This window comes from Rhinolophus sinicus, linkage group LG03 (genome assembly GCF_036562045.2).
Source record: "Rhinolophus sinicus isolate RSC01 linkage group LG03, ASM3656204v1, whole genome shotgun sequence".
Lineage (NCBI taxonomy): Eukaryota > Metazoa > Chordata > Mammalia > Chiroptera > Rhinolophidae > Rhinolophus > Rhinolophus sinicus.
This window is the reverse complement of record NC_133753.1, coordinates 11,227,223-11,246,561: the sequence shown is the minus strand read 5'-3', so window position 1 is coordinate 11,246,561 and position 19,339 is coordinate 11,227,223. Positions and strand designations below refer to the sequence as shown.

The 19,339-nt window shown below is 54.1% G+C and overlaps 1 protein-coding gene across 3 annotated transcripts in view; it reads right to left on the bottom strand.

The window, feature by feature from the left end:
* CCDC88C (coiled-coil domain containing 88C) overlaps window positions 1-19,339 on the bottom strand; it is a 116,849-nt gene that overhangs the window by 17,600 nt on the left and 79,910 nt on the right. For all 3 annotated transcript variants that reach the window (XM_019745153.2, XM_019745172.2, XM_019745162.2), the window contains 11 exons: window positions 17,577-17,714; window positions 15,188-16,258; window positions 13,058-13,185; window positions 11,903-12,044; window positions 10,855-11,043; window positions 9,554-9,715; window positions 8,162-8,439; window positions 6,267-6,410; window positions 4,240-4,426; window positions 2,898-3,043; window positions 410-499 (listed from right to left, as the gene is read on the bottom strand). In XM_019745153.2, coding sequence (XP_019600712.2) covers window positions 410-499; window positions 2,898-3,043; window positions 4,240-4,426; window positions 6,267-6,410; window positions 8,162-8,439; window positions 9,554-9,715; window positions 10,855-11,043; window positions 11,903-12,044; window positions 13,058-13,185; window positions 15,188-16,258; window positions 17,577-17,714 — 2,675 coding nt within the window. The remainder of the gene's footprint in view (window positions 1-409; window positions 500-2,897; window positions 3,044-4,239; window positions 4,427-6,266; window positions 6,411-8,161; window positions 8,440-9,553; window positions 9,716-10,854; window positions 11,044-11,902; window positions 12,045-13,057; window positions 13,186-15,187; window positions 16,259-17,576; window positions 17,715-19,339) is intronic.

Genomic DNA, 19,339 nt, shown 5'->3' with positions numbered 1-19,339 from the left:
GGGGTTCAGAATGACAGCACCCTTCAGCATCACCATGATCACCGTATTTGAGGCTCGGGAAGTATAATTTGCAGTTAATTCAGATAGAACCTGGAGTGGTAAAAGTGGGCATCATGGCAGAAGCCCTCACTATCCCTTCCATCCTGCTTTAATAGCTCCAAAAGCACAGCCTCTCTGCTCCTTTAAAAAGGCTTGTGGCTAAAAGAAATTTCATCTTGGGGCTGAACTTCTAAATTCTTTCTGTGGTGGGAGAGGCCCACATGCAAAGGACCTGGAAGATGCAGGCCCTACAGGAAGATGCAGGCCCTACAGCTGGGCACTGCTCTAACGGCTCCAGTTTTCACCCCACTCATGAGAAAGCAAGCTTTTCTGTTCTGTGTTTCAGTTACTGAAACTTAAATCAACTCACTTCTTTGGAGCAGGATCATAAAACTTGTACTGATCCATGATTTTTTCTTCCAGTTTTTCCTTATGTCTCCGTAAGGCATTTAATTTGTCTCTGCAAACAAAGGAGAAAGAAAAACAACCAATCCAGTTTTAAATAAGACACGTGAATTGACTCATCAGCCCAGCCTGGGACCTGGCCCTGAATGGGCCGCTGTTTCTCTGGGACTCACACCCTGGTTCTCATGACCATGGCTGCTGGGCTGGGAATGTGTGAATGAAGCGGCTGACGTGGCTCCAGGGGCCCAAACGCCTTGAGGAGACCTGCTAACGCACCTGGCTCTAAGTAAACTCAAGGGAGCAAACCCCTAACCACCTAAAAAGTCAAGCTCGGAAGCCCCAAGGACTTTCCGGCCAGGTCACTCAGGGCCAGACACGGGGTGCTCCTGAGGGTGAGGTAAACGCCTTTGGTGGCAGGGAGAGGTCCGCCTGCAGTGAGTTAGATGGCCGCCAGGGTTGAAAGAGTCAGACCTCTGCCCTGGACCCATCCCAACACTGGGCTTCTGGTAACACCTACACAGGAGCAAACTCAAAAGCTTTTGGGGGCCAGGCAGAGAAGATAATGAGCAACGCGGCCTGAGAAGCCCAGACGGGTTGCTGGGGGCTGTGGCACGGCTGTGATGCCAGCAGACCACTGCCATGTGGGGACGAAGGCAGGCCCTGGGGACGCGGATCTTCTCAGTTTTTCAGAGAAGCCAGAAACTCAGTTGGTGAAGCAAAATCTCCTGATTTCTAAATGCTGGAAATCAGTTCACCTTTTCAAAAACACAGAAAGGACCAGAGGGACACCTCTTAAACCTTGGGCTGTCAGAGGGTATCGCTGCTCACTGGGAGAGATTCTGGCCTTCCTGAAACAGAGGGCATGCTTTTGTTTTATCTCAGGGAGCTGGGGGTAAAGGGGTACACTTTATACAACACTGCCCACTCTATACAACGCTGCCGGCTCCTGCCTCTCACCACTGGTGTGGCCTTGACAGCTCGGACCCCTGGTGGACCAGTGGCAACTTGAAGCTGCTGAGATCCTGCCTAAACCCAAGGGTTTCCCAAGAGTTCACCCCGAAGTGAGCACCTTGTGAAAAGCAATAGCTCTCAAACCAGCAGGCTCCTGACCAGCAACCCCACTCTGCTCCCAGCCCCCTTGGCTCGATGTCTGTGTCCTTCTGTGCTCACAGCCATGCCGTTTGGCCTTATACTAGAGTGCTCTCGTGTCTGGGTCAGACCCCCGCCCAGTTATGCAAACTCACAGAGGGCAGACACGAGAACCTTCCCAGGGCCCGGGAGGTACTCGGCTCAGAGCAGGCTCTGGAAGCCTGCCAACCCTCTGGCCGTCTGCAGACTCTCTAGTGCAAACCACGATCAGGTCGCCCCCGCAGGGACCAGGCGTCCACGCCATTTCCATCAGCAGGATTACAGAGGGACCACGTCAGGCAACGGCCATTTCTACCCCAAATGACAGTGTGGTTTCCAGTGTAAACCATCCTTCCGTAGGCGGCAAGCCACCTCTAGACGAGCACAGGAAGGCAATCGTGACGTCAGGGAGCTGGGACAGCACCCTGGTGCTCACTGTGACCAGGTCTCGCTGCCAGCGTTGTCTCCTCTTGCCTTCCCACACTGACCACCCACTGCTGATCACAGGGAAGGACGGTCCACCCAGCAGGCACGGACGGGTGGCGACCACCCTGGACCCACGAGATGCATCTTGGGTTACGTGACTTCCAAGGCCCACGGGGTGCAGCGCTAAGGCTCCCCCTCCTGACCGCGTTGCCGGCAGCTTCCTGGGCCCTGCTAGGCCAGCGTCCCTTAAACACGCCCAGTGAATCCAAGCTCATCCACCAGGCAAGCCGGCCACCTCCTTCCTGACGCTCCCCGCACCCGCAGCACGCCACGCTCCTCCTTCACGCCCCCCAGCCTGGCTTGCTGTCTCCCCATCCCGTGCCAGCAGCAGAACCCCCACTCCTAGTACCACGCTTCCTTCTGTGCCTCCATGCAGCCCAACACGTGTCGGTGTGGACACAGCTCTGCTCATACCCCATCATCCCTACCAGCTCCTGGCAACCAGGGAGCTGGGTCTGTGCCCCTTGCAGGGGCTGTGCCGAGGCCGGCACTTCATAAATACTTGCCTGGGGGAGGGGGCAACCACAGCACACAGGTTACCTGCTGTCCAGACCACCCAGGGGAAAAGAGACAGAAAAGGACAGGCGACAGTACCTGTGCTCAGCCTCCCACCCGCACTCTGTCCCTGAGACACCTCGCTTCAGCGCTGTCATATTTTTAAAATGAGCTTAATTCCAAAAGGAGATTAAGAAGCTTCTGGCGGTGGGCAGTGCCTTTGAAAAGCAAACAAAAGCCACCGCCACCCCTCGCAGGAATCTAGAACCATCCCAGGGAAAACCCAGAGGATATGCTGGTAAGCTGGCGTGTCCCCTTGCCCTGCAGGGCCCGCACGCCCTTACATGTACTGCTTCTGCTCCTCATGGTACTGCTCCTTGTTCTCTATGTTCTGCTCTAGAAGCATCTGGTTCTGCTGGCTCAGGAGCTGGATCTGGCTCAGGAGGTGATGATTTTCTTCCTCCAAGTTCCCCTTGAGACGGGACAGCAGCTAAAACACAGACAGACAACGTGTCAAACACTGTGTGACCCCGAGTTCCAAGGATGGGAATCCAGCTTCCAGAGGGAGGGCCAGGCCACGTCCACAGAGAGGCCTATCCCAGGATCCTCGGCACTGGTGGAAACGTGGGGGGACAACAGCCGACGACGTGGGGATGGCCGAGCTCCCTCTGCAGTGACACTGTCCCATCCAGCAGCTGAGTTGTGCCCCAAGAGCAAAATATACAACTGACTCTGAAGACTTAATAATAATTTAAAAATGATATAAAATGTTTCATGAACATGCTTTTTGGTTACATGTCAAAATGATATCTTAGTTACACTGGCTAAATAAAAACATAACATTAAAATTAATCCCACCTGTTTCCTTTTCCTTTTTTAAAGCAGCTACTGAAAAATTTAAATCACATATGGTGGTTTGCATTATATTTCTATTGCACAGCTCTGCTCTAGAAGAGGGTGGGCAGAGTCTTTTTTTCTGTAAAGAGCCAGGCAGTAAACCATTTTAGGCTTTCCAGGCAGGACAGTGGTCTCTGTCCCACTGATCAACCCTATTACTGCAGCAGGAAAGTAGCCAGAGAAGAAATGTAAACGCATGGGTATGGCTGTGCTCACAAAAACGTTACTTATGGACATTGATGTTTAAAATTATCATCATTTTAACTTGCCACAAAATAGTCTTCTTTTGATTTTCCCCAACCATTCAAAACTGTAAAAGCCATTCTTGATTCACAGCTACACAAAGCAGGTGGGGAGGTGAGGTAGCTGATCTGAACTGCGGGCCGAGACCAGCCACCTCCTGCTCTAGAATATCATCACGGTTGGTGTAGCAGGAAAGTCACAAGCATCGGCTTCAGACAGACTAGGAGGGACGAGGAGGGCACCCCAGCTCACAGAGTCGCTGTGAGGATAATGAGATGACACAGATAAGCACGGAGCAAAATGCCCAGCCGAGAGGGCCGTTTCTATGCCGAGCCTGTAAAAAGCAAAGGTCGGATGCAAGGTGTTTTCTAACACATCCTGACCCATCACAATGTTCGCCCCCTTCAAATGCCTCTGGTTTCCTCTTGGCCTGAGTGTGACCTTCATACAGTGCTTGAGCACAGATGCAAACGAGGACCCATCACAACCCAGCTGAGCCAGGGAACACGCCCAGGGTCCCGCAGCCCCCCCGGGCTGAGGCCTCACCTCACAGTGGTTGTTCAGCTTGGCCAGCGAGATGTCCATGCTCTGGTGCTGCGCCTTGAGCTCGTCGAAACGGGCCTGCCAGCGGTTCAGCTCCAGCTGCGAGTTGTTCAGCGAGGTTTTCAGCTCCTTTGTGTGGGTGTGCAGCTCCTCGTACTCGCCCTTCAGCTGCTGGTGCAGGAAATTGACCCTGGGGGTGGAGAGCAGCAGGGTTGGGGGCTGAGGAGCTCTGTCCCAGCTGTGCAACCTTAGACAAAGCCACAACCTCTCTGGGCCTCAAATTGTCTCATGTGCAAGTGAGGGGGCTGAACAAAATCAGCCGACTTTTCTAACTGTGTTTGACACTGCTATAATCTCTTTTATATTTAAGGCCTTGGCATATCTTCCTGCTTGGAAAAAGGGTGCTGTTATTAAAACACTTTTTAAAATCATAGAACCAGAACATTTTTGCTCTAAAGCTAAGTCTATGCCCAGCTCTTCTCTCCCATTCCAACCTCCTTTCTAATTTCAACCCGAGATAAATAAAATATGACAAGCGGGGGTATTATGTAAATCACTGAAATCATCATCATAATTATTACCCACCTGGGGTTTCCTGGGGGAAGATTTATATCAGAAAGCTCAAATTAGCAGAGGCTCGTGGACTCAATTTGGACACAGATATGTCTTGTTTGGCCTACACAGTTGTCTCCTTTTTTTAAATTAGTTTATCATCATTTAAAAATTTTAAAGTTTCACATCAACATTCCTATGTCCAGCTTCTTGTAAGAAAAAAGCATAAACAAAAGGATGGCCTGGCAGCCCCAGGGCTGCCTCCCGGCTGACCACCTTTAGGCAGTGAGTATTCTCCATGTCACCGTCTGGTCTATCGCTGACACTCTTTCCCCCACGTGCCTGACCTGCCTGGCCGTGGGATGCACCAGTTTGTGGGCCCTGGGAGCCATTAACACAAGGACACAGCAACGAAGCAGCTTCAGATGGCCATGCCTCTGGGATAAGGCAAAACCTGATTCCAAATCCTGCTATGCCAATAACTAGAAGCACTGAGCAAGTTAGGTAATCTGTCTGAGCCTGTTTCCTCATCTGTCCAAAAAAAAAAAAGGGTAATAGCTCAGCTGATTCCCATTATTCACAGCAGTAATGTGCTGTAAAGCTGTAACATCACCTCGGAAACTGAATTAGCGAATACAGAACCACTGTTCCCAGGGAAAACACAGGGGTAGGTTTTGGTGAGTCTCTGGTCACATCTTTGTCAACTGATCAAGACATCCCTTGTTTTACACGGATTTCTGTGTAATGACACCTTTTGTAATGTACTCAGAGCTGACAGCCGTAACTCAGGCCTGAATGAAGCTTGCCTACCACGCGTCTGTTCTCCGTAAGGCACAGCACAGCCCTGCACTCGAGAAGACTCGCAGCACTTCAGTACTCTGTTTGGGGACCATTTTAAACAGCGAAACTGCCACCAAAAAGCACAGAAACACGAAAACCATGGCACTAAATGGACCACAGAAAGGACGCTTGTTTGCAGTGTGAATGATGAAACAAGAAGACAGAGGTCACAGGCCCTGTTCAACCTCAATGGCAAATGGCAACTCAGATACCTTGCCAACCTGGGCACGTCCATGAGGCTGTGGGCATTGGTCTGGGGGTTACAATACATTTCAGCAAGGAGGTGAATTCACCAATGGGGAGGTGTGACTAGTGAGGACCGATGGTACCGCTCTCATGGGGTCACTGTGTGGCTCCCATCAGATGACAAAGGTGCCTGTGCCTCATACAGTCGTCACTGTCACAAGCCTGGAGGTGAGGTTATCCAAACTCAGACAATGCATGGTCCCAGCTGTCACGTGAGTCCTTCTAGCCCAGCCACCAGCCAGAGTCCCCTTTAACCTTGTTACCATCCAACTGTTAACATGACAGGGTCTGTAAACGCCCACGATGACCAGGACGCATTTGATCTTCTCTCAGTGGGTGCTGAGTGAGGTGGTCTGAACGGAATCCCGACGGCAGATGCCGCAGGCGGTTACCTGTCCAGCTCTCCCTGCAGCCTCTGGTTCTCGCTGGCAGCGATGGCGTTCGCCCTCTGCTCCTGCTGCAGAGCCTCCCGCTCGGTGTGCAAAGCCTTCTCCAGCTCCTCCAGCTCCGCCTTGTGCTTCAGCATGTCCTCGTGCCTGTCGGAGGGGAACACACCGCGGGGAGCTTGCCCAGGGCCTTCTGTTCCCACAGTAACCCACACCCCCCTTTGAAGACTGCAAAGCCTCCCATGAGGACATGGGGTTCTTCTGGCGGCTTCTCTCTGCAGAGCTGAGGGGACGGACAGGAAACGGGGCTGGACAGCGGAGAAACGGGAGGATGGCGGCTGGGAGAGCTGTGCAGGCCAGTGCCCAGGCCGGGCCGGCACTGGGGGTCCCTCCAGCCCGGAGCTGAGGCCTCTTCCTCCTACTTGCTACAGCCCCTCTGACCCCTCCTTTGACCACCTGGGATACCACAAGTATGTTTTCTGAACTCCCAGCCTTCTCTTAGGGAGTTACAAGTAAGTGCCGAGGTGGTTCACTAAGCACAAACAGATCTAAAAGCAACCACAAAATAAACAGCTGAATTTCACCGCACATAAGAGGTATTCTCTCCTTCTCGGGGTTAGGGTAAGCCCTCTGCTGTCCCTTGGGGAACCCAACTCCATGTCCTTAGTAAGGCCTTGTGGGGGGCAAAGGCTTGCCTGGTGGGGCCCAAGCAGGTGCCAGAGGCCAGCTGTTCTCTTTCATACACAGTCACACTCACTCACACACACACTCACATACGTGTTCACACACATGTACACACACGTGCATACTCACACACAACACACGCACACAAACACTCACACACACGCATACCCACTCCTGCTCCTCAATACCCCCCAACCAGCCCTCCCACCCCCCACACTTCACTCTCAGCTTGGGCCTTTTATTTTCTTCTCCAGTCTCAATCTGTAGCCATCTCTGGAGGGCAGCAGAGCACAAGGATGGAGTCCCTGACAAGCCCCGGTTGTCCCTCCCGCCTGCTGGAACCTTCTGTATTCACAGATGACACAAGAGCTGCCCCAAGTCCGAGGCGGTGACTTAGGCACCACCTTTCAACCTTCCTGGGCCTCTCCTGTGTGGCTCCAAGTGTCTGAGTGCCTCTCTCTCCTGCGTCCGAGTCATGCGCACATCACACCTGCCCAGGCTCTGCGTCCTGCACACCTGGCCAGGGTCCTGGGCAATCAGGGCTCTGCAGGACAACAGCTCAGGCGACGAGGCCTGACTGAATGCACAAGAGCACAAAGCTGAGACTTGTGCATGTCAATGCATATCAATTTTCCATTAAAAAAGAAAAAAAACGGTGTGTGGGAGTGGAGAGTGGGAGGCACAGATGAAATAAGCACGGCAGAATATTGCTATTGACCACTGCTAAAGCCGGGTGACGGGTACATGCGGGTGTCTGTACTATTCTGTTTACTTTCTATATATCCAAAAGGTTCAAAACTTAAAGGATAAAGAAAGAAGCCCAGACCTTGAAAGAAAAAAAAGGCCAGGGAATCTAGGGTGAGGCACGTCACTGTAAGTCAGCGGCTGTGGTGACCTTCCGCCTCCTCGTTCTTGGTTTGGAGAGAAAAGGAAGAGGGGCCGGGAATCCTTAGGGGAGCAGGGACCCCGAGCCCGATGCTGGATTTCCCAGGGCCGGGATTAGCCACACACCGCCTTCTGCACTCGGGGACCCTCTTGTCACTCGGTCTCCAGCTGCACAAACTCCAGATCACTGAGGGTGACACTTACTTCCCTTTGGAAAAGTTCTGGTGCCCCAGACAGTGAAGCAGTGGGCCAAGAGGAAACGGGGGGCAGATTGGAGGTGGGACATGAGCCCCAGGGGGCCGCCTGCCTCCCCCACAGCTGCGGGCACGCACCTCTCCCCGAGCTCCCTGTGCTCCAGCTCCAGGCTGCGATGCAGCGTCTTCAGGCAGCTGTGCTGGCGGATGAGGGCCTCGTACTCCGCCGACTGGTGCTCATGCAGGGAGCCCAGGTGCTCGTGGTCCTGCAGCAGCGCCTCGTACGCTGCCGCCAGCCGCTCCTGCTGTTTCTGCAGGTTCTCGTGCTCGCTCTCCTTGGCCGCCTGCTGGTTCTGGAACAGTGTGTACTGTGCCGTGAGGGAGGCACTCTGCGAGCTGAGCGTGGAATTCTCCACCTGCAGGCAGGGAGGAGACCATGGCTGCCTGGCCCATGTGCAGGCCCCAGGGCGCCACAGACCCGTGTCCCCAGATGCAGGGAGGGGCCAGGAGCAGGCCAAGGACAGACTCTGAAGTAATAGGGACGCTCAGGGAACTGAGATACCATGTGGTGCTCTCTACAAATGTGACCTTTTGGGGCAAGTTATGTCCTTTCCCTGGGTAAGCTGCTTGGGTACCCTCTTTGCCTACTTTTCAAAGCTGATATTTTAAAAAGAAGTAGACAGGAATCAGTAACGATACAGAATACCTGGACACTACCAACCAATTTACCCCATCTGGCAATCACACACCACCCATCTGGCAACATCCAAATCTATCAAGTGAAGAGGAGGGGATCCATCCTAACTCATTCTGAGGCCAGAATCACCCAATGTTAAAACCAGACAAAGACATTACAATGAAAACCCAACAAAAACAAAACTATAAACCAATATCCTACTTCATTTAATAGAACATTTAATAGAACATTTAATAGAACAAATCCCATCGTCTTTGCCAAATGGTTTCCTGTTCATTGTCTCTGACCCACAGTTACATATTTTCAAACACTTTTCTCAGAAACTGCATTAATGAATCACTCATTTTCCCACGGTCTGTGAACCAGAAGTAAACCCTACATCCTAACCTACGTGGCCCAGAACTAGCTCTGCTCTCAGCCGCCTGGGGTGGCTTCCACCCTACCTCCCCCGTGGAGAGGAAAGATTCACCTGAAAAAGGCTCTGCCAGGTTCTACAACAAAGGAACCTGGGTAACAATGTGAACTAAACCGAGCTGATCCCAGAACGTCTTTTCCAAGTCGTTTCTAGCAACGTCCCAGGGAACAGACTTTGCGAAACAGACAAGACTGCGAGTAAAAGCAGGGAAATGACTCAGGCAGCCATATGCTCAATCACTGACAGCGGCTTACCCATCACCACCACCTTCTAAGATCCTGAGGAACCACTATTTACAATGAGCCTATTAAAAATACAACAAAACCAACCCCCAAAGTCTCCCGTGCTTCGTCTTGCTTACTGAGTGGGAGCTCAGGGCTGGTCTCCAGGAGACCAGGTAACATGCCCGTGGCCTCACCTGCAGCTTGGCCGTCTGGGTCTGCAGTGTCGTGTTGTGCTCCTGCAGGAAGGCGCTCTGTTTTTGCAGCGTCAGGATCTGACTGCTGAAGGCCACGTTCTGGGTCTCCAAATGCTGCAGCTGTTCCTTGAGCAGCTGCTTCTCAGCCTGCAGAGCCGCGTTCTAAGGGGTGGGGAAGCACAAGGCCATCAGACGCCAGCTCGGGAAATGGCACCTGAGTTGTAAGGGACCCTCAAGAGTTGAGGCTTTGGGGGCGAAAGCCAAGGTCCACCAGGTGAGAGAAGTAACATTTTCCCTCTTGGAAAACAAAATCAGCAGAATTGGAAAATTAAAAAGAAAAAGAACACCACTACTTTGAGGGGTATGTGCTTCGGGAAAGCCCGCACACGAAGAGGACGGAGCATAGAACCTGCGCATACGTGTGTGAGGCGACGGCAAGCTGGGGTTACAGCCGCCTTGTCCTTTTTCTCGGTAGTGCTTTGGTTTTCTGTTGATCACCTGACAGTGCATTTCTGTGTGCTGCTCACACAGGATGGGAGTGAACGCCTGCGGCGGCCACAGCCTCACCCTACTCGGGAGTGACAGCACGTAGCATAAGGCCGTCCACGTTCCATGAGGCTGGGCAAGACCTCATACCAGATGCCACCACGTGGGCGAGGAGCCAGGACATGTGGGTCACACGGTAACACAGGTGACCTTAAATCGCATGGGACTTTGGTCAGGTCTCTTAAACTCTGTTTGAGCTTTCTCATCAGTATCAACTTAATATAGTTGTTTGGAGAGTCAGATAAAATCAGGGCTTTAGATAGACACTGGCAAACTTTTTTCCGTAAAGGGCCAGAGAGTAAATACTTTTGGGTGTGCCAGCCATGTGGTCTCTACCCCGACCACTGAGCCCGGCCATTGCTGGAAAAGCAGCCCCTTACAACTCATAAAAGAAGGGCATGTCTGTGTTCCAACAAAACCTCATTTACAGAAGTAGGCGGTGGGCCATGGCTTGCCAGCCCCCAGTACAGAGCACTGAAACACACAATGCTACAGACATAAGCTGCAGGCCAAGTATGATGGACAGGCCGACTGCAAGTCACCATGGAAAATGTGAATACGCCCCTTCATGTTAGAAATGCTAGAAGGGACCGCAAATGAACAGGAGCTCCAGGACTTGCCAGGACAACTCAAGCAGTGTCCCACGAGATGTGGGTCAAGCTCTGCCATCCCGAGTCCTTTACAGGAATGGCATTCTATCCCTGGACCATTACCAGCACGCTCTCTGAGCGACCACAGCCGGGCAGCCCACTCACGTTCCGTTCCAGCTCGATGGCCCGGTCCTTCACTCGGAGAAGCTCCATGGTGGCTTCCTTGTGGCTCGGCCCCCAGCTCTCCTTTCCCTGGTGACCAGCGACCAACGTCCCCGCAGGGTGTTTGAAAGAATTCGGCAGGTGCTTCCCCTCTTCCTGGGTCTGCCTGAGGATCTCACACTCCTTCTTTAGCTGCAGGTCGGGAAGCACGAAAGCAGACTTGGGGCAGGAAGAGGCCGGCTTGGAGCCCACATTAGTGGCCAGAGGACGGCCCTACACCAAACCCCAGCCCTCACCTGGCACTAGCACATGACAAACCAGACACCCAGCTTTTGCTTTAGGGGGAGTGCACATAACCTCTGTCCCACATGTTTCTCCCTCTTTCCAGAAATGACACAAAGGTCAGTGGCCTGGGACCCAGTCCTGCCTCAGCCCCAACTTTAGCCACGTGACAGCGGCAAGTCTTCTCACTTTCCTGAGCCTCAGCTGGCTGCTCCATAAAATAGAGGTGAACCCGGGAAATATGGACCAGGTGATATTATAAAGCCCCTTCCAGCTCTGGAACTGCTTCGCTCTAGATTCCTTATCCAGTCGCGCAGCCAAGAAATGTGCCAAGGGTTCAGAAAGGAGGCATGGATGGAAGAGTACCTGTGTGCACGTGTGTGGGGAGCGCCTGTATGCAAGCACGTGGAGAGCGTGTGTACACACTGACCTTACACGACCCCTATGCACCTGTGTCTGTCCCACCTGAGGGGCTAGCGAGGCTCTGCAGGCCTGTTTGGTCCTGATGCCCACAATGCCATGTGGGTCATCAGTGTCCCCAGATCTCGCCTAGTAGACGCGGTGCTGCTCTGAGCTGCTGTCTTCTCTCCCCCCAAGACCTCTGATTCCCTCTCTGGCTCTGTCCACGTGTAGCTCCCTCAGAACCCAACAGCTCATGCATGGCTGCTCCAGGAACTGGGCATCCAGGCTGTCCCTCTGCTACCCAGGTGAGGGGCTGGAAACGGCGAGGCAGGGACCCAAAGCTCATCCCTAATGGGCCAGTGCTTACCACCTGGAGCTCGTTCTGTAACTGGTGATTCAGACTGGCTTTCTCTTCCATCTGTGCTTCTAAGAACACAATCTTTTCTTCTTTCATGGCCAGTGTCATTTTTAATACTGACTCATTCCTGCCTTCCAAAATCTTGTATTTTCTGAAAATTACAGATATAAAGTATTATTTGTCGGCCTTTTCCACCCACAGGCTCCCAGTCTCCCAGCTGCCACACATCCTTCCCCCCTTTAAGCTGGTTTCCTTCAGCACCTGGCAGCTGGCAGCTTTTGGCCCAGAACTACAGGAGCCAAAAGCCATCCGTTCAGAGTCCTTCCCAGGACAATGTGCTTGTGACACGTACAAAGGAAGAGTCCCTGGGGTATTTTTATAGCCATTGTCTTACGGAGGCATTGCCAGGGCCCCTTCACAGATGGGAGAACTGAGGCTCAGAGAAGGTAGGCAATGTGCCCAAGGTCACAGTGCTAGGTGAGTGGGAAGTCACACTGCACCACACGGCCATCCCGTTATCCAGCATGTGGATCTAGTCGGGTACAACTCCAGGAAAAGTCTAAGATGCTGGATACCTTGAAAAACAAGGTCATTTAACAAAGCATTGCAGGCCAAGTCTGCAACAGTTAAAATAAATAAAGGGCTGGGGTTAGGGCGAGAGAGATAAATAACAGAGAACTTTCAGGGCAGTGAAAATATTCTGATACTATAATGATGGACACACGTCATTACACGTGTCCAAACCCACAGGATGTGCAACAGCAAGAGTGAACTGTAACACAAACTACACACTTTGGGTGCCGACGGCGTGTGAGGTTCACTGATTGTAACACAGGTACCTCTTGTGGGGAATGCTGACAGTGGGGGAGGCCACGCACATGGCGGGGGGCAGAGGGTATATGGGAAATGTCTGTACCTATCCCTCAATTTTGCTGTGAACCTAAAACTCTAAAATAAAGTCTATTTTTACAAAATTAAGAAGCCTTTTTGTTGGACGAAAGATTTTCCTTCCGCTCTCCCTTGGGAGCCTCCGGGAAGACCTGGAATACGAAGGACACGCCCTCAGCTGAGAGGAGTCCACACGGAGGTGGAGCTGAGGCGTGGAGCACGTGGGACGTGGTGTGAGCTGTAACGGTGTGTGGGCCACAGGGGAGGGGTCCTCACACGTCGCTCTTGTTGTCGTCGTCCTGCAACAGCAGCTCCTTGTGGAAGCCGACCTTCTCCAGCTCCTGGCTCAGTTTGTCCAGCTCACTGGTCAGCTGCTGGTTCTTCAGTTTCTCCAGCACCAGGTCCTGTAAGGACAGCAAGAGGACAAGCATGGGACGGGCACCCAGCAGAAACGGCAGGGGCGCCGGGCGCAGGCCCTGCCCAGGATGAGCAACTGTCCTCCCCAGTCCTGGCTGCTCAGGTCGCGAGCACTGAGTAGGAGGTTTGATGGGGATGGGTGAACCCCAGGGATGTCTTCCAACGAGAAGGGATGAGCACAGGTTTCCGGGCCCCTGGCGTGGCAGACGCCCAGACCTACTCGTCAGGATGGATCGTGTGTGTTCCAAACACGCCCAAACATGCGTTTGAAACACCATTGTGTTGACCTCTGGGTAGCAGGCCTGCATTCCTCATGATTGCCTGCTCTGCACGGTAATGTAGTTAAACGCTCAGGGCAGAGAATTTGGAACACGGAAAAGAAGTATGAAAAGGAGAAAGACTTCATTTTACATCCTGGTTTTGATTTACTTTTCAAAAGTGGTGTTGACCCACGTTACTTCCTCCCCAATCAGTAGCTCTCCAGGTTGCTGCCATTTCCTGGCTGGTGTCACAGCTGTTGGCACACAGGCCTCCCCCCACCAAATCCCAAGGCCTGGAAGAGCAGTGAGAGTGGGCTCGCCAAACACTGCAGTCTGCTGCCTGCAGGTTTCCCAGCCACCCGGCCGTTGGGTGAAGCCAGGTGACCAGCTGTGACCAATGAGCTGGGTGTGCAACTGACGTGTGGTCACTTCCTGGGTACAGCACAGAAGAGCTGGAGTGTGACCTTCCAGCTGCCTCTCGCCTGTGACAGCAACCGCCCAAACCTCATGTTGAGATGGTGGAGCCGTAAATCAAAGCAGCCTGGACGGCTGAGTCACAGCACAGAGGACAGGCCCCAGGAGAGTCACCTGGATTCTTGTGTGGGAGACATTAGCCTTGCTGTGGGAAGCCACTGCAGCTCTGGGGTCGGCCTCTATTGGGGCGTCACCTGACCCACGCTTACAGGGGCAGGGACTGTGCGCTGTGTTTGTGTTTTCTCTCTCTCCCCCAGCACACTATCAGCCTGCACTCCTTTCTGAACACAGAGACCTCTGTGTTCACGTGTGTTTCCCTTTCTTCCAGCTAGTGTGACCGACTGAAGTGTGTTCCTTCTCACTCACTCTCTTCCTCGTCCACCTGCCGATTGCAAGGGCTCCACTATGGGACGGACGAGCCACAGGAGGGAGAAGCCCCCGGTGCCTGAGACACTGCACTTACGTCCACCTGGGAATAGCCACACTGACCACCTACATGTGAGAGACTCGATTTCTGTGTTGGGCCAGTCAGATGCTGAACTCGTTTACCAGGGCAGTTATTCACCATAGCACACGGGACGAATGCCCAGAGGACCCATGCGAAAAGTGCCAGCGAAAAGTAGAATGCGGACTTATCGAGAAACTATAAAACGTTCATGCCCCTTGAGCCTGAAATTCTACTTCTCGGAATAGATCCTAAGAAAACTGACACATCTGTGAAGGTGTCCATGTGCAAGGATGTCCAGTGTCACTGACAACAGTGGGGGGGGGACTGGAAACAAACTAAATGTCCAAAAAATAGCCACAGTAAATCGACTGGATCAGTACCTTGCAGTCATCAGAGATTGTGTCCTGAAACCTATTTAATAGAAGGAGAAAACGCACACAAGTAACACCCAGAACAGGGTTAGGATGTAGAAAGTGTGTGTGTGAGTGTGTGTGTGTGTGTGTGTGTGTGTGTGTGTGTGTGTGTGTGCGCACACATGTACACACACATGCACAGGGGAAATGATGAAATAAAATAAGCCACACTACTAGCAGTGCAAGTTCTCTCTGGGCAGCGCGAGGGGAACAGGGGATTTTCACTTGGTTCTTCACACCTTCAGGCAGCCTCCTGTTTAGAATCAGGGAAAACATGTAAGGATGGGCACAGTCCCCTCCTGTTCTGGAAGCACAGCCCTCTCGACATGCCCGTGCTGCTCTGGGCAGACACGCCGCCCCACGGGTCCCCTCGGAGGGGCCGCCCCCTGCTCACCTCTCTCAGGGTCGTCAGTGTCCTCGTGTGCATGGTGACTTGCTTGGTGAGGTCCCTGTTGTCCTTCTCGAGCTCCTTCAGCTTGGTGGCCGCGTCCCTGCAGCGGGCCAGCTCCCTGTCCAGGGCCCGGCTCTCCTTCTCGGCGGCAGACAGCTTGGCGGTGCTGTCGTCCAAGACGGCGTCCTTGAGCTCCACCTGCTGCCACAGCCGCTTCACCTCCTTTTCCAGCAGCTTCCTGTCTTTCTCCAGCTGGGCCACCTCCTGCTCCAGGGCCTTCTTGTCCTTCTCGGCCGTCTCCAGCTGCTGGTTGGTGAGCCGGAGGGCCTCCAGGTCGCGCTGCAGGGCCCGGTGCTCTGCCTCCCGCTCGCCGAGCTCGCGCTCCAGCGCCTGTGCCTTCTGGCTGCTGCTCTCCAGGGTCTGCTGCAGCCGGAGGTTCTCGGAGCTCACGCTCTGGTAGCTGAGCTCCAGGCGCTCCGACTTCTTGCTCAGGGCCTTCAGCAGCTCCACGCTTTGCCTGAGCTCCTCTTTCTCCCGCTCCAGCTCCTGGTTCTCCCTCTCGATCTGCGCCATCTTGGTGCCGGCGAAGCGCATGGTCTCCACCATCCCACGCAGCTCCAGGTTCTCCTCGCCCAGCTGCTTGTTGGCTCGCTCCAGCCCCTCGAGCTGCACCGACACATTCTGCAGGGTGTCCAGCGACTTCCTCAGCGTCCGGTTCTCCAGCGTCAGGCCGCGGCTCTCACGCTCCATGGCGTCCGCCTTCGCGGTGGCCGCCTTCAGGGAGGAGACCTCCGTGGCCAGCGTCTCATTCTCCTTCTCCCGCCGGTGCAGCTCCTGCTCCAGCTCCTCCACCCGCGCCACCTTCTCCCTCACCTGCTCCAGGTCCCTGTGCAGCTGCTGCTTCTCAAACTCCAGCTTGCTGAGCTTGCTGCTGGTCTCCGTCACCGTCTGGTGGAGGACTTTGTTCTCCTTCTCAATGTCCTTCGCGCGGGCCTCGCTGCTCACCTGCGACCTCTCCCGCAGCGACCACACAACTTGGTTGAGATGATCCTTTTCTTGCTCAAGATCCTTGATCTGAGGGAAAAAACAACAACGGGAACGTCACAGGCGGCCGCATGGAGGTATCTCAGCGATTTGGGTCCAAACTAGAGGACTAAAGTGTAGGTCCTCAAAGCCCATCCCACTGGGCACCCAATGGAAATCCTAACGTTGCCCAGAGGCCTGATATGGACCCAAGGGGCAGGGCATGGAGATCCCCTACTGAGACAGCTCAAGCCCAGACACATCCCTAGTAGCCAGGATGACGCAGAAACGTAAACCACATCTCCCGCGCTTACCTGAAACAATGAAAGTGGTTTCCCTTGGTACTTTTCATCCTGGTGGGCAGGAGCCCACACGCTGACCATCCACCTCTGTGGCCTCTCCTTATGCTACTCTCTGCCTATAGACACTGCACGGGACCGTCCCTCTGCCTTAAAGACTCACCACCCTCTACCCCTCGGCCTTCAGCATCTCTGCCTCCTTCGCATCCTGCAGGCCTCCCTGCACCACGACTCTAAATGCCCTGCACCTAGCAGGGCTCGCTCATTGGGCATCACGTTTATTTCCTCAGCAGCACACGTCTGAAATCACCTTCCTTGTCACCTGTCATTCTGTCCTACAAACTGTAAGCCACATCTGGGTGGGGGACCCCCTGTCTTTTCACCACACATAGCACCATCCCACCCCCCCCTTTTCTGTCCGTCTAGAGAGGCTGAAAAACCCAAATACTTGATACCCAGCCTCCCTTGCAGCTATGGGTAGCCATGCTTCAGGTCTGGTCAAGGAGGTGTCGACAGAGGGTCCTGGAGAGGCCTTCCCTCTGCCCTTCACCCCCACCTCCTTCCTGCCCATTCCTTGGGGACGTGCAGCAGCCTCTGCTGAGACGGGCAGAACAGGAAGAGAGAAGCCTGGCTCCTGCCTGGCCTCACTGAGCCACTGCCCCAGCACTGGACTGTCTGCCCTTGAAGTGTGAGGCGGATAAACCCTGGAGGTTTGCCAGAGTTCCCCGAGGGACACTGGACATCGGGAGCTGGATCATTCTGTGTCCTGCGGGGCCGTCCTGTGCACTGCTGGACATTTAGCAGCATCCCTGGCCTCCAGCTACCACATGCCAGGAGCACCTTCTCTCTCCTTTGCCAACTCATGACAATCAGAAACAGGACTGCCAACGTACCCGGGAGGCAAAATCTGGCCCCCATGCCCCTGCTGCTGGTTGAGAATTACTGGTTTGAGCTATAGCTAAGCAAGGTGACTGGTAAGCTACGTATCACTGATAAATTACCAATGATCCTGGCCTCTCCCTCTTGTAGGCAGGGGGTCCAGGAGAGGCATTTGCTCTGGAGGTGCCTACCTGCCTGGCTTTGTCAGCCTTCAGGGTCTCCATGTCACTCTGTAGCTGTTCTTTCTCTTTGATCAGCTCCTCACTGAGGGTCTCCAAATCCTGGTTGCTCTGCTTCTCTCTCTCCAGCTGGGTCTGCAGCTTTTCAATCTGCAGAGCCAAAAGACCCAGCCCATACAAAAGTCAGTGCCACAAACTGAAAACCTGTCAGCCCCACAGAATACCCAAACAGGGCTTTTTCCAAGAAAAACGCCCAGGCGTTGTTCTGTGTGACCCCTCATACCCTTGACCGTGAACTCTTAGCCCAGGATTTGCACTTCCAGCTCAGGGTAGAGAGGAAGGTCATGGGCACCCAGAGGGCAGCCTCCCACTCAGACCACCTCTCCTCACCCCCTTTGCCGTGAACTCAACCACCCGCAGGTCACTCACTTCCATCTCAGGCTGTGTCCACTCTCCAGAGGGTCAGACCACACACTCTGGGGCCACCAGCCACCACCACTGGATGCCCTGCAGGGACTTCACTTGGTTGGTGACACCCCTATTCACCCAGCTGCTCAGAGTGCTCTTCTGATTATGTCTCTCCTGCCTCTCATCTTCCAAGTAAATCTGTCACCAAGTCCTGTCCTCTTTCCCCATGCTGCTCCTCCCTCCAGACCCCTGCTGCCCCCAGGCCAGACCACATTCCATCTTGCCTGGACAACTGCCCGGTCACCTCCCCAACACCAAGCTCTTCTGCTGGGATCCACCAGTGCCCAACCTTCCTAAACGGAAACAATCTAGATAGCACTTCTCACACTCTGTGCCTAACACCCAGACACGGCGATGACCGCCGGCTCAGACACCCAGACACCACGATGACCGCAGATTCAGACTCAGTAGGTCCAGGCCGGGACCTGAGATTTGGTTCCCAAGCGAGGCCCATGCTGTCGTCTGTGTTGCAAGGGCTTCACAGCTATAGCTGTCCCTTCCCACTGACACCGAACTCATTGTCAGCTGGGACAGGAGTTGGGAAAAAGGCACCGACTCTGGTAACAGAGGGACAAGGGTTCACAGCCTGGTTCCTCCCTGCTAACAATGTGGCCATGAGCGAGTTTCCATAACTGACACTGGGCCAGCGGCGGCATCGTCGTGAGCTTGTCAGTGTGATGTGCTCAGCATACCCCTGGCAGGTGGCAGTCCAGCCTGGGCCCCACCCGCCCTCAGAGCGTCCGACCCAGTTGGTCAGGGCCAGGGCCTAAGAATCTGCAGTTTGACTTGTGCCCCTCATGCTGCTGGTTTGGGGTGACTTTCTAAACAATATATCTTTAAGAACAAAGATCAGATGGTTCTCAGAGCTTTGCAAGATCCCAGACCTCAGGACGCCAATGAGAACCTCTGGGGTAGGACCCGGAGATGCCCAGGGGCCCAGTGAGCAGCCAGGACTGAGAGCCCGCTCTACTCACCCGTCGGGGCTGGGCCTGGCACAGGTAGGTTTACAAAGATCCCAGAAGGGTCACTGCTCTAACACCTGCGCTGCTTACTTCTCTCCAGGTGAGGGGCTGCCCTGCCTTCCTGCCTCACAGGTCTGTGTGCTGTCTCAAGCCTCCTCTGGAGGAAGCAGCCAGACGAGCTTACTCCTCACTAGTGGGGCGCGTCAGGCCCAGCGGGGCTCAGACTTGCGCTCTCTCATCATACTGTCAGTGCACCAAGCCCCCTGCCCCAACACAGGGACCCTGGGACGGGGGAGCATCACCCAGCCAGGGCTGACAGGAAAACGCACCACAACAGGCCATGTG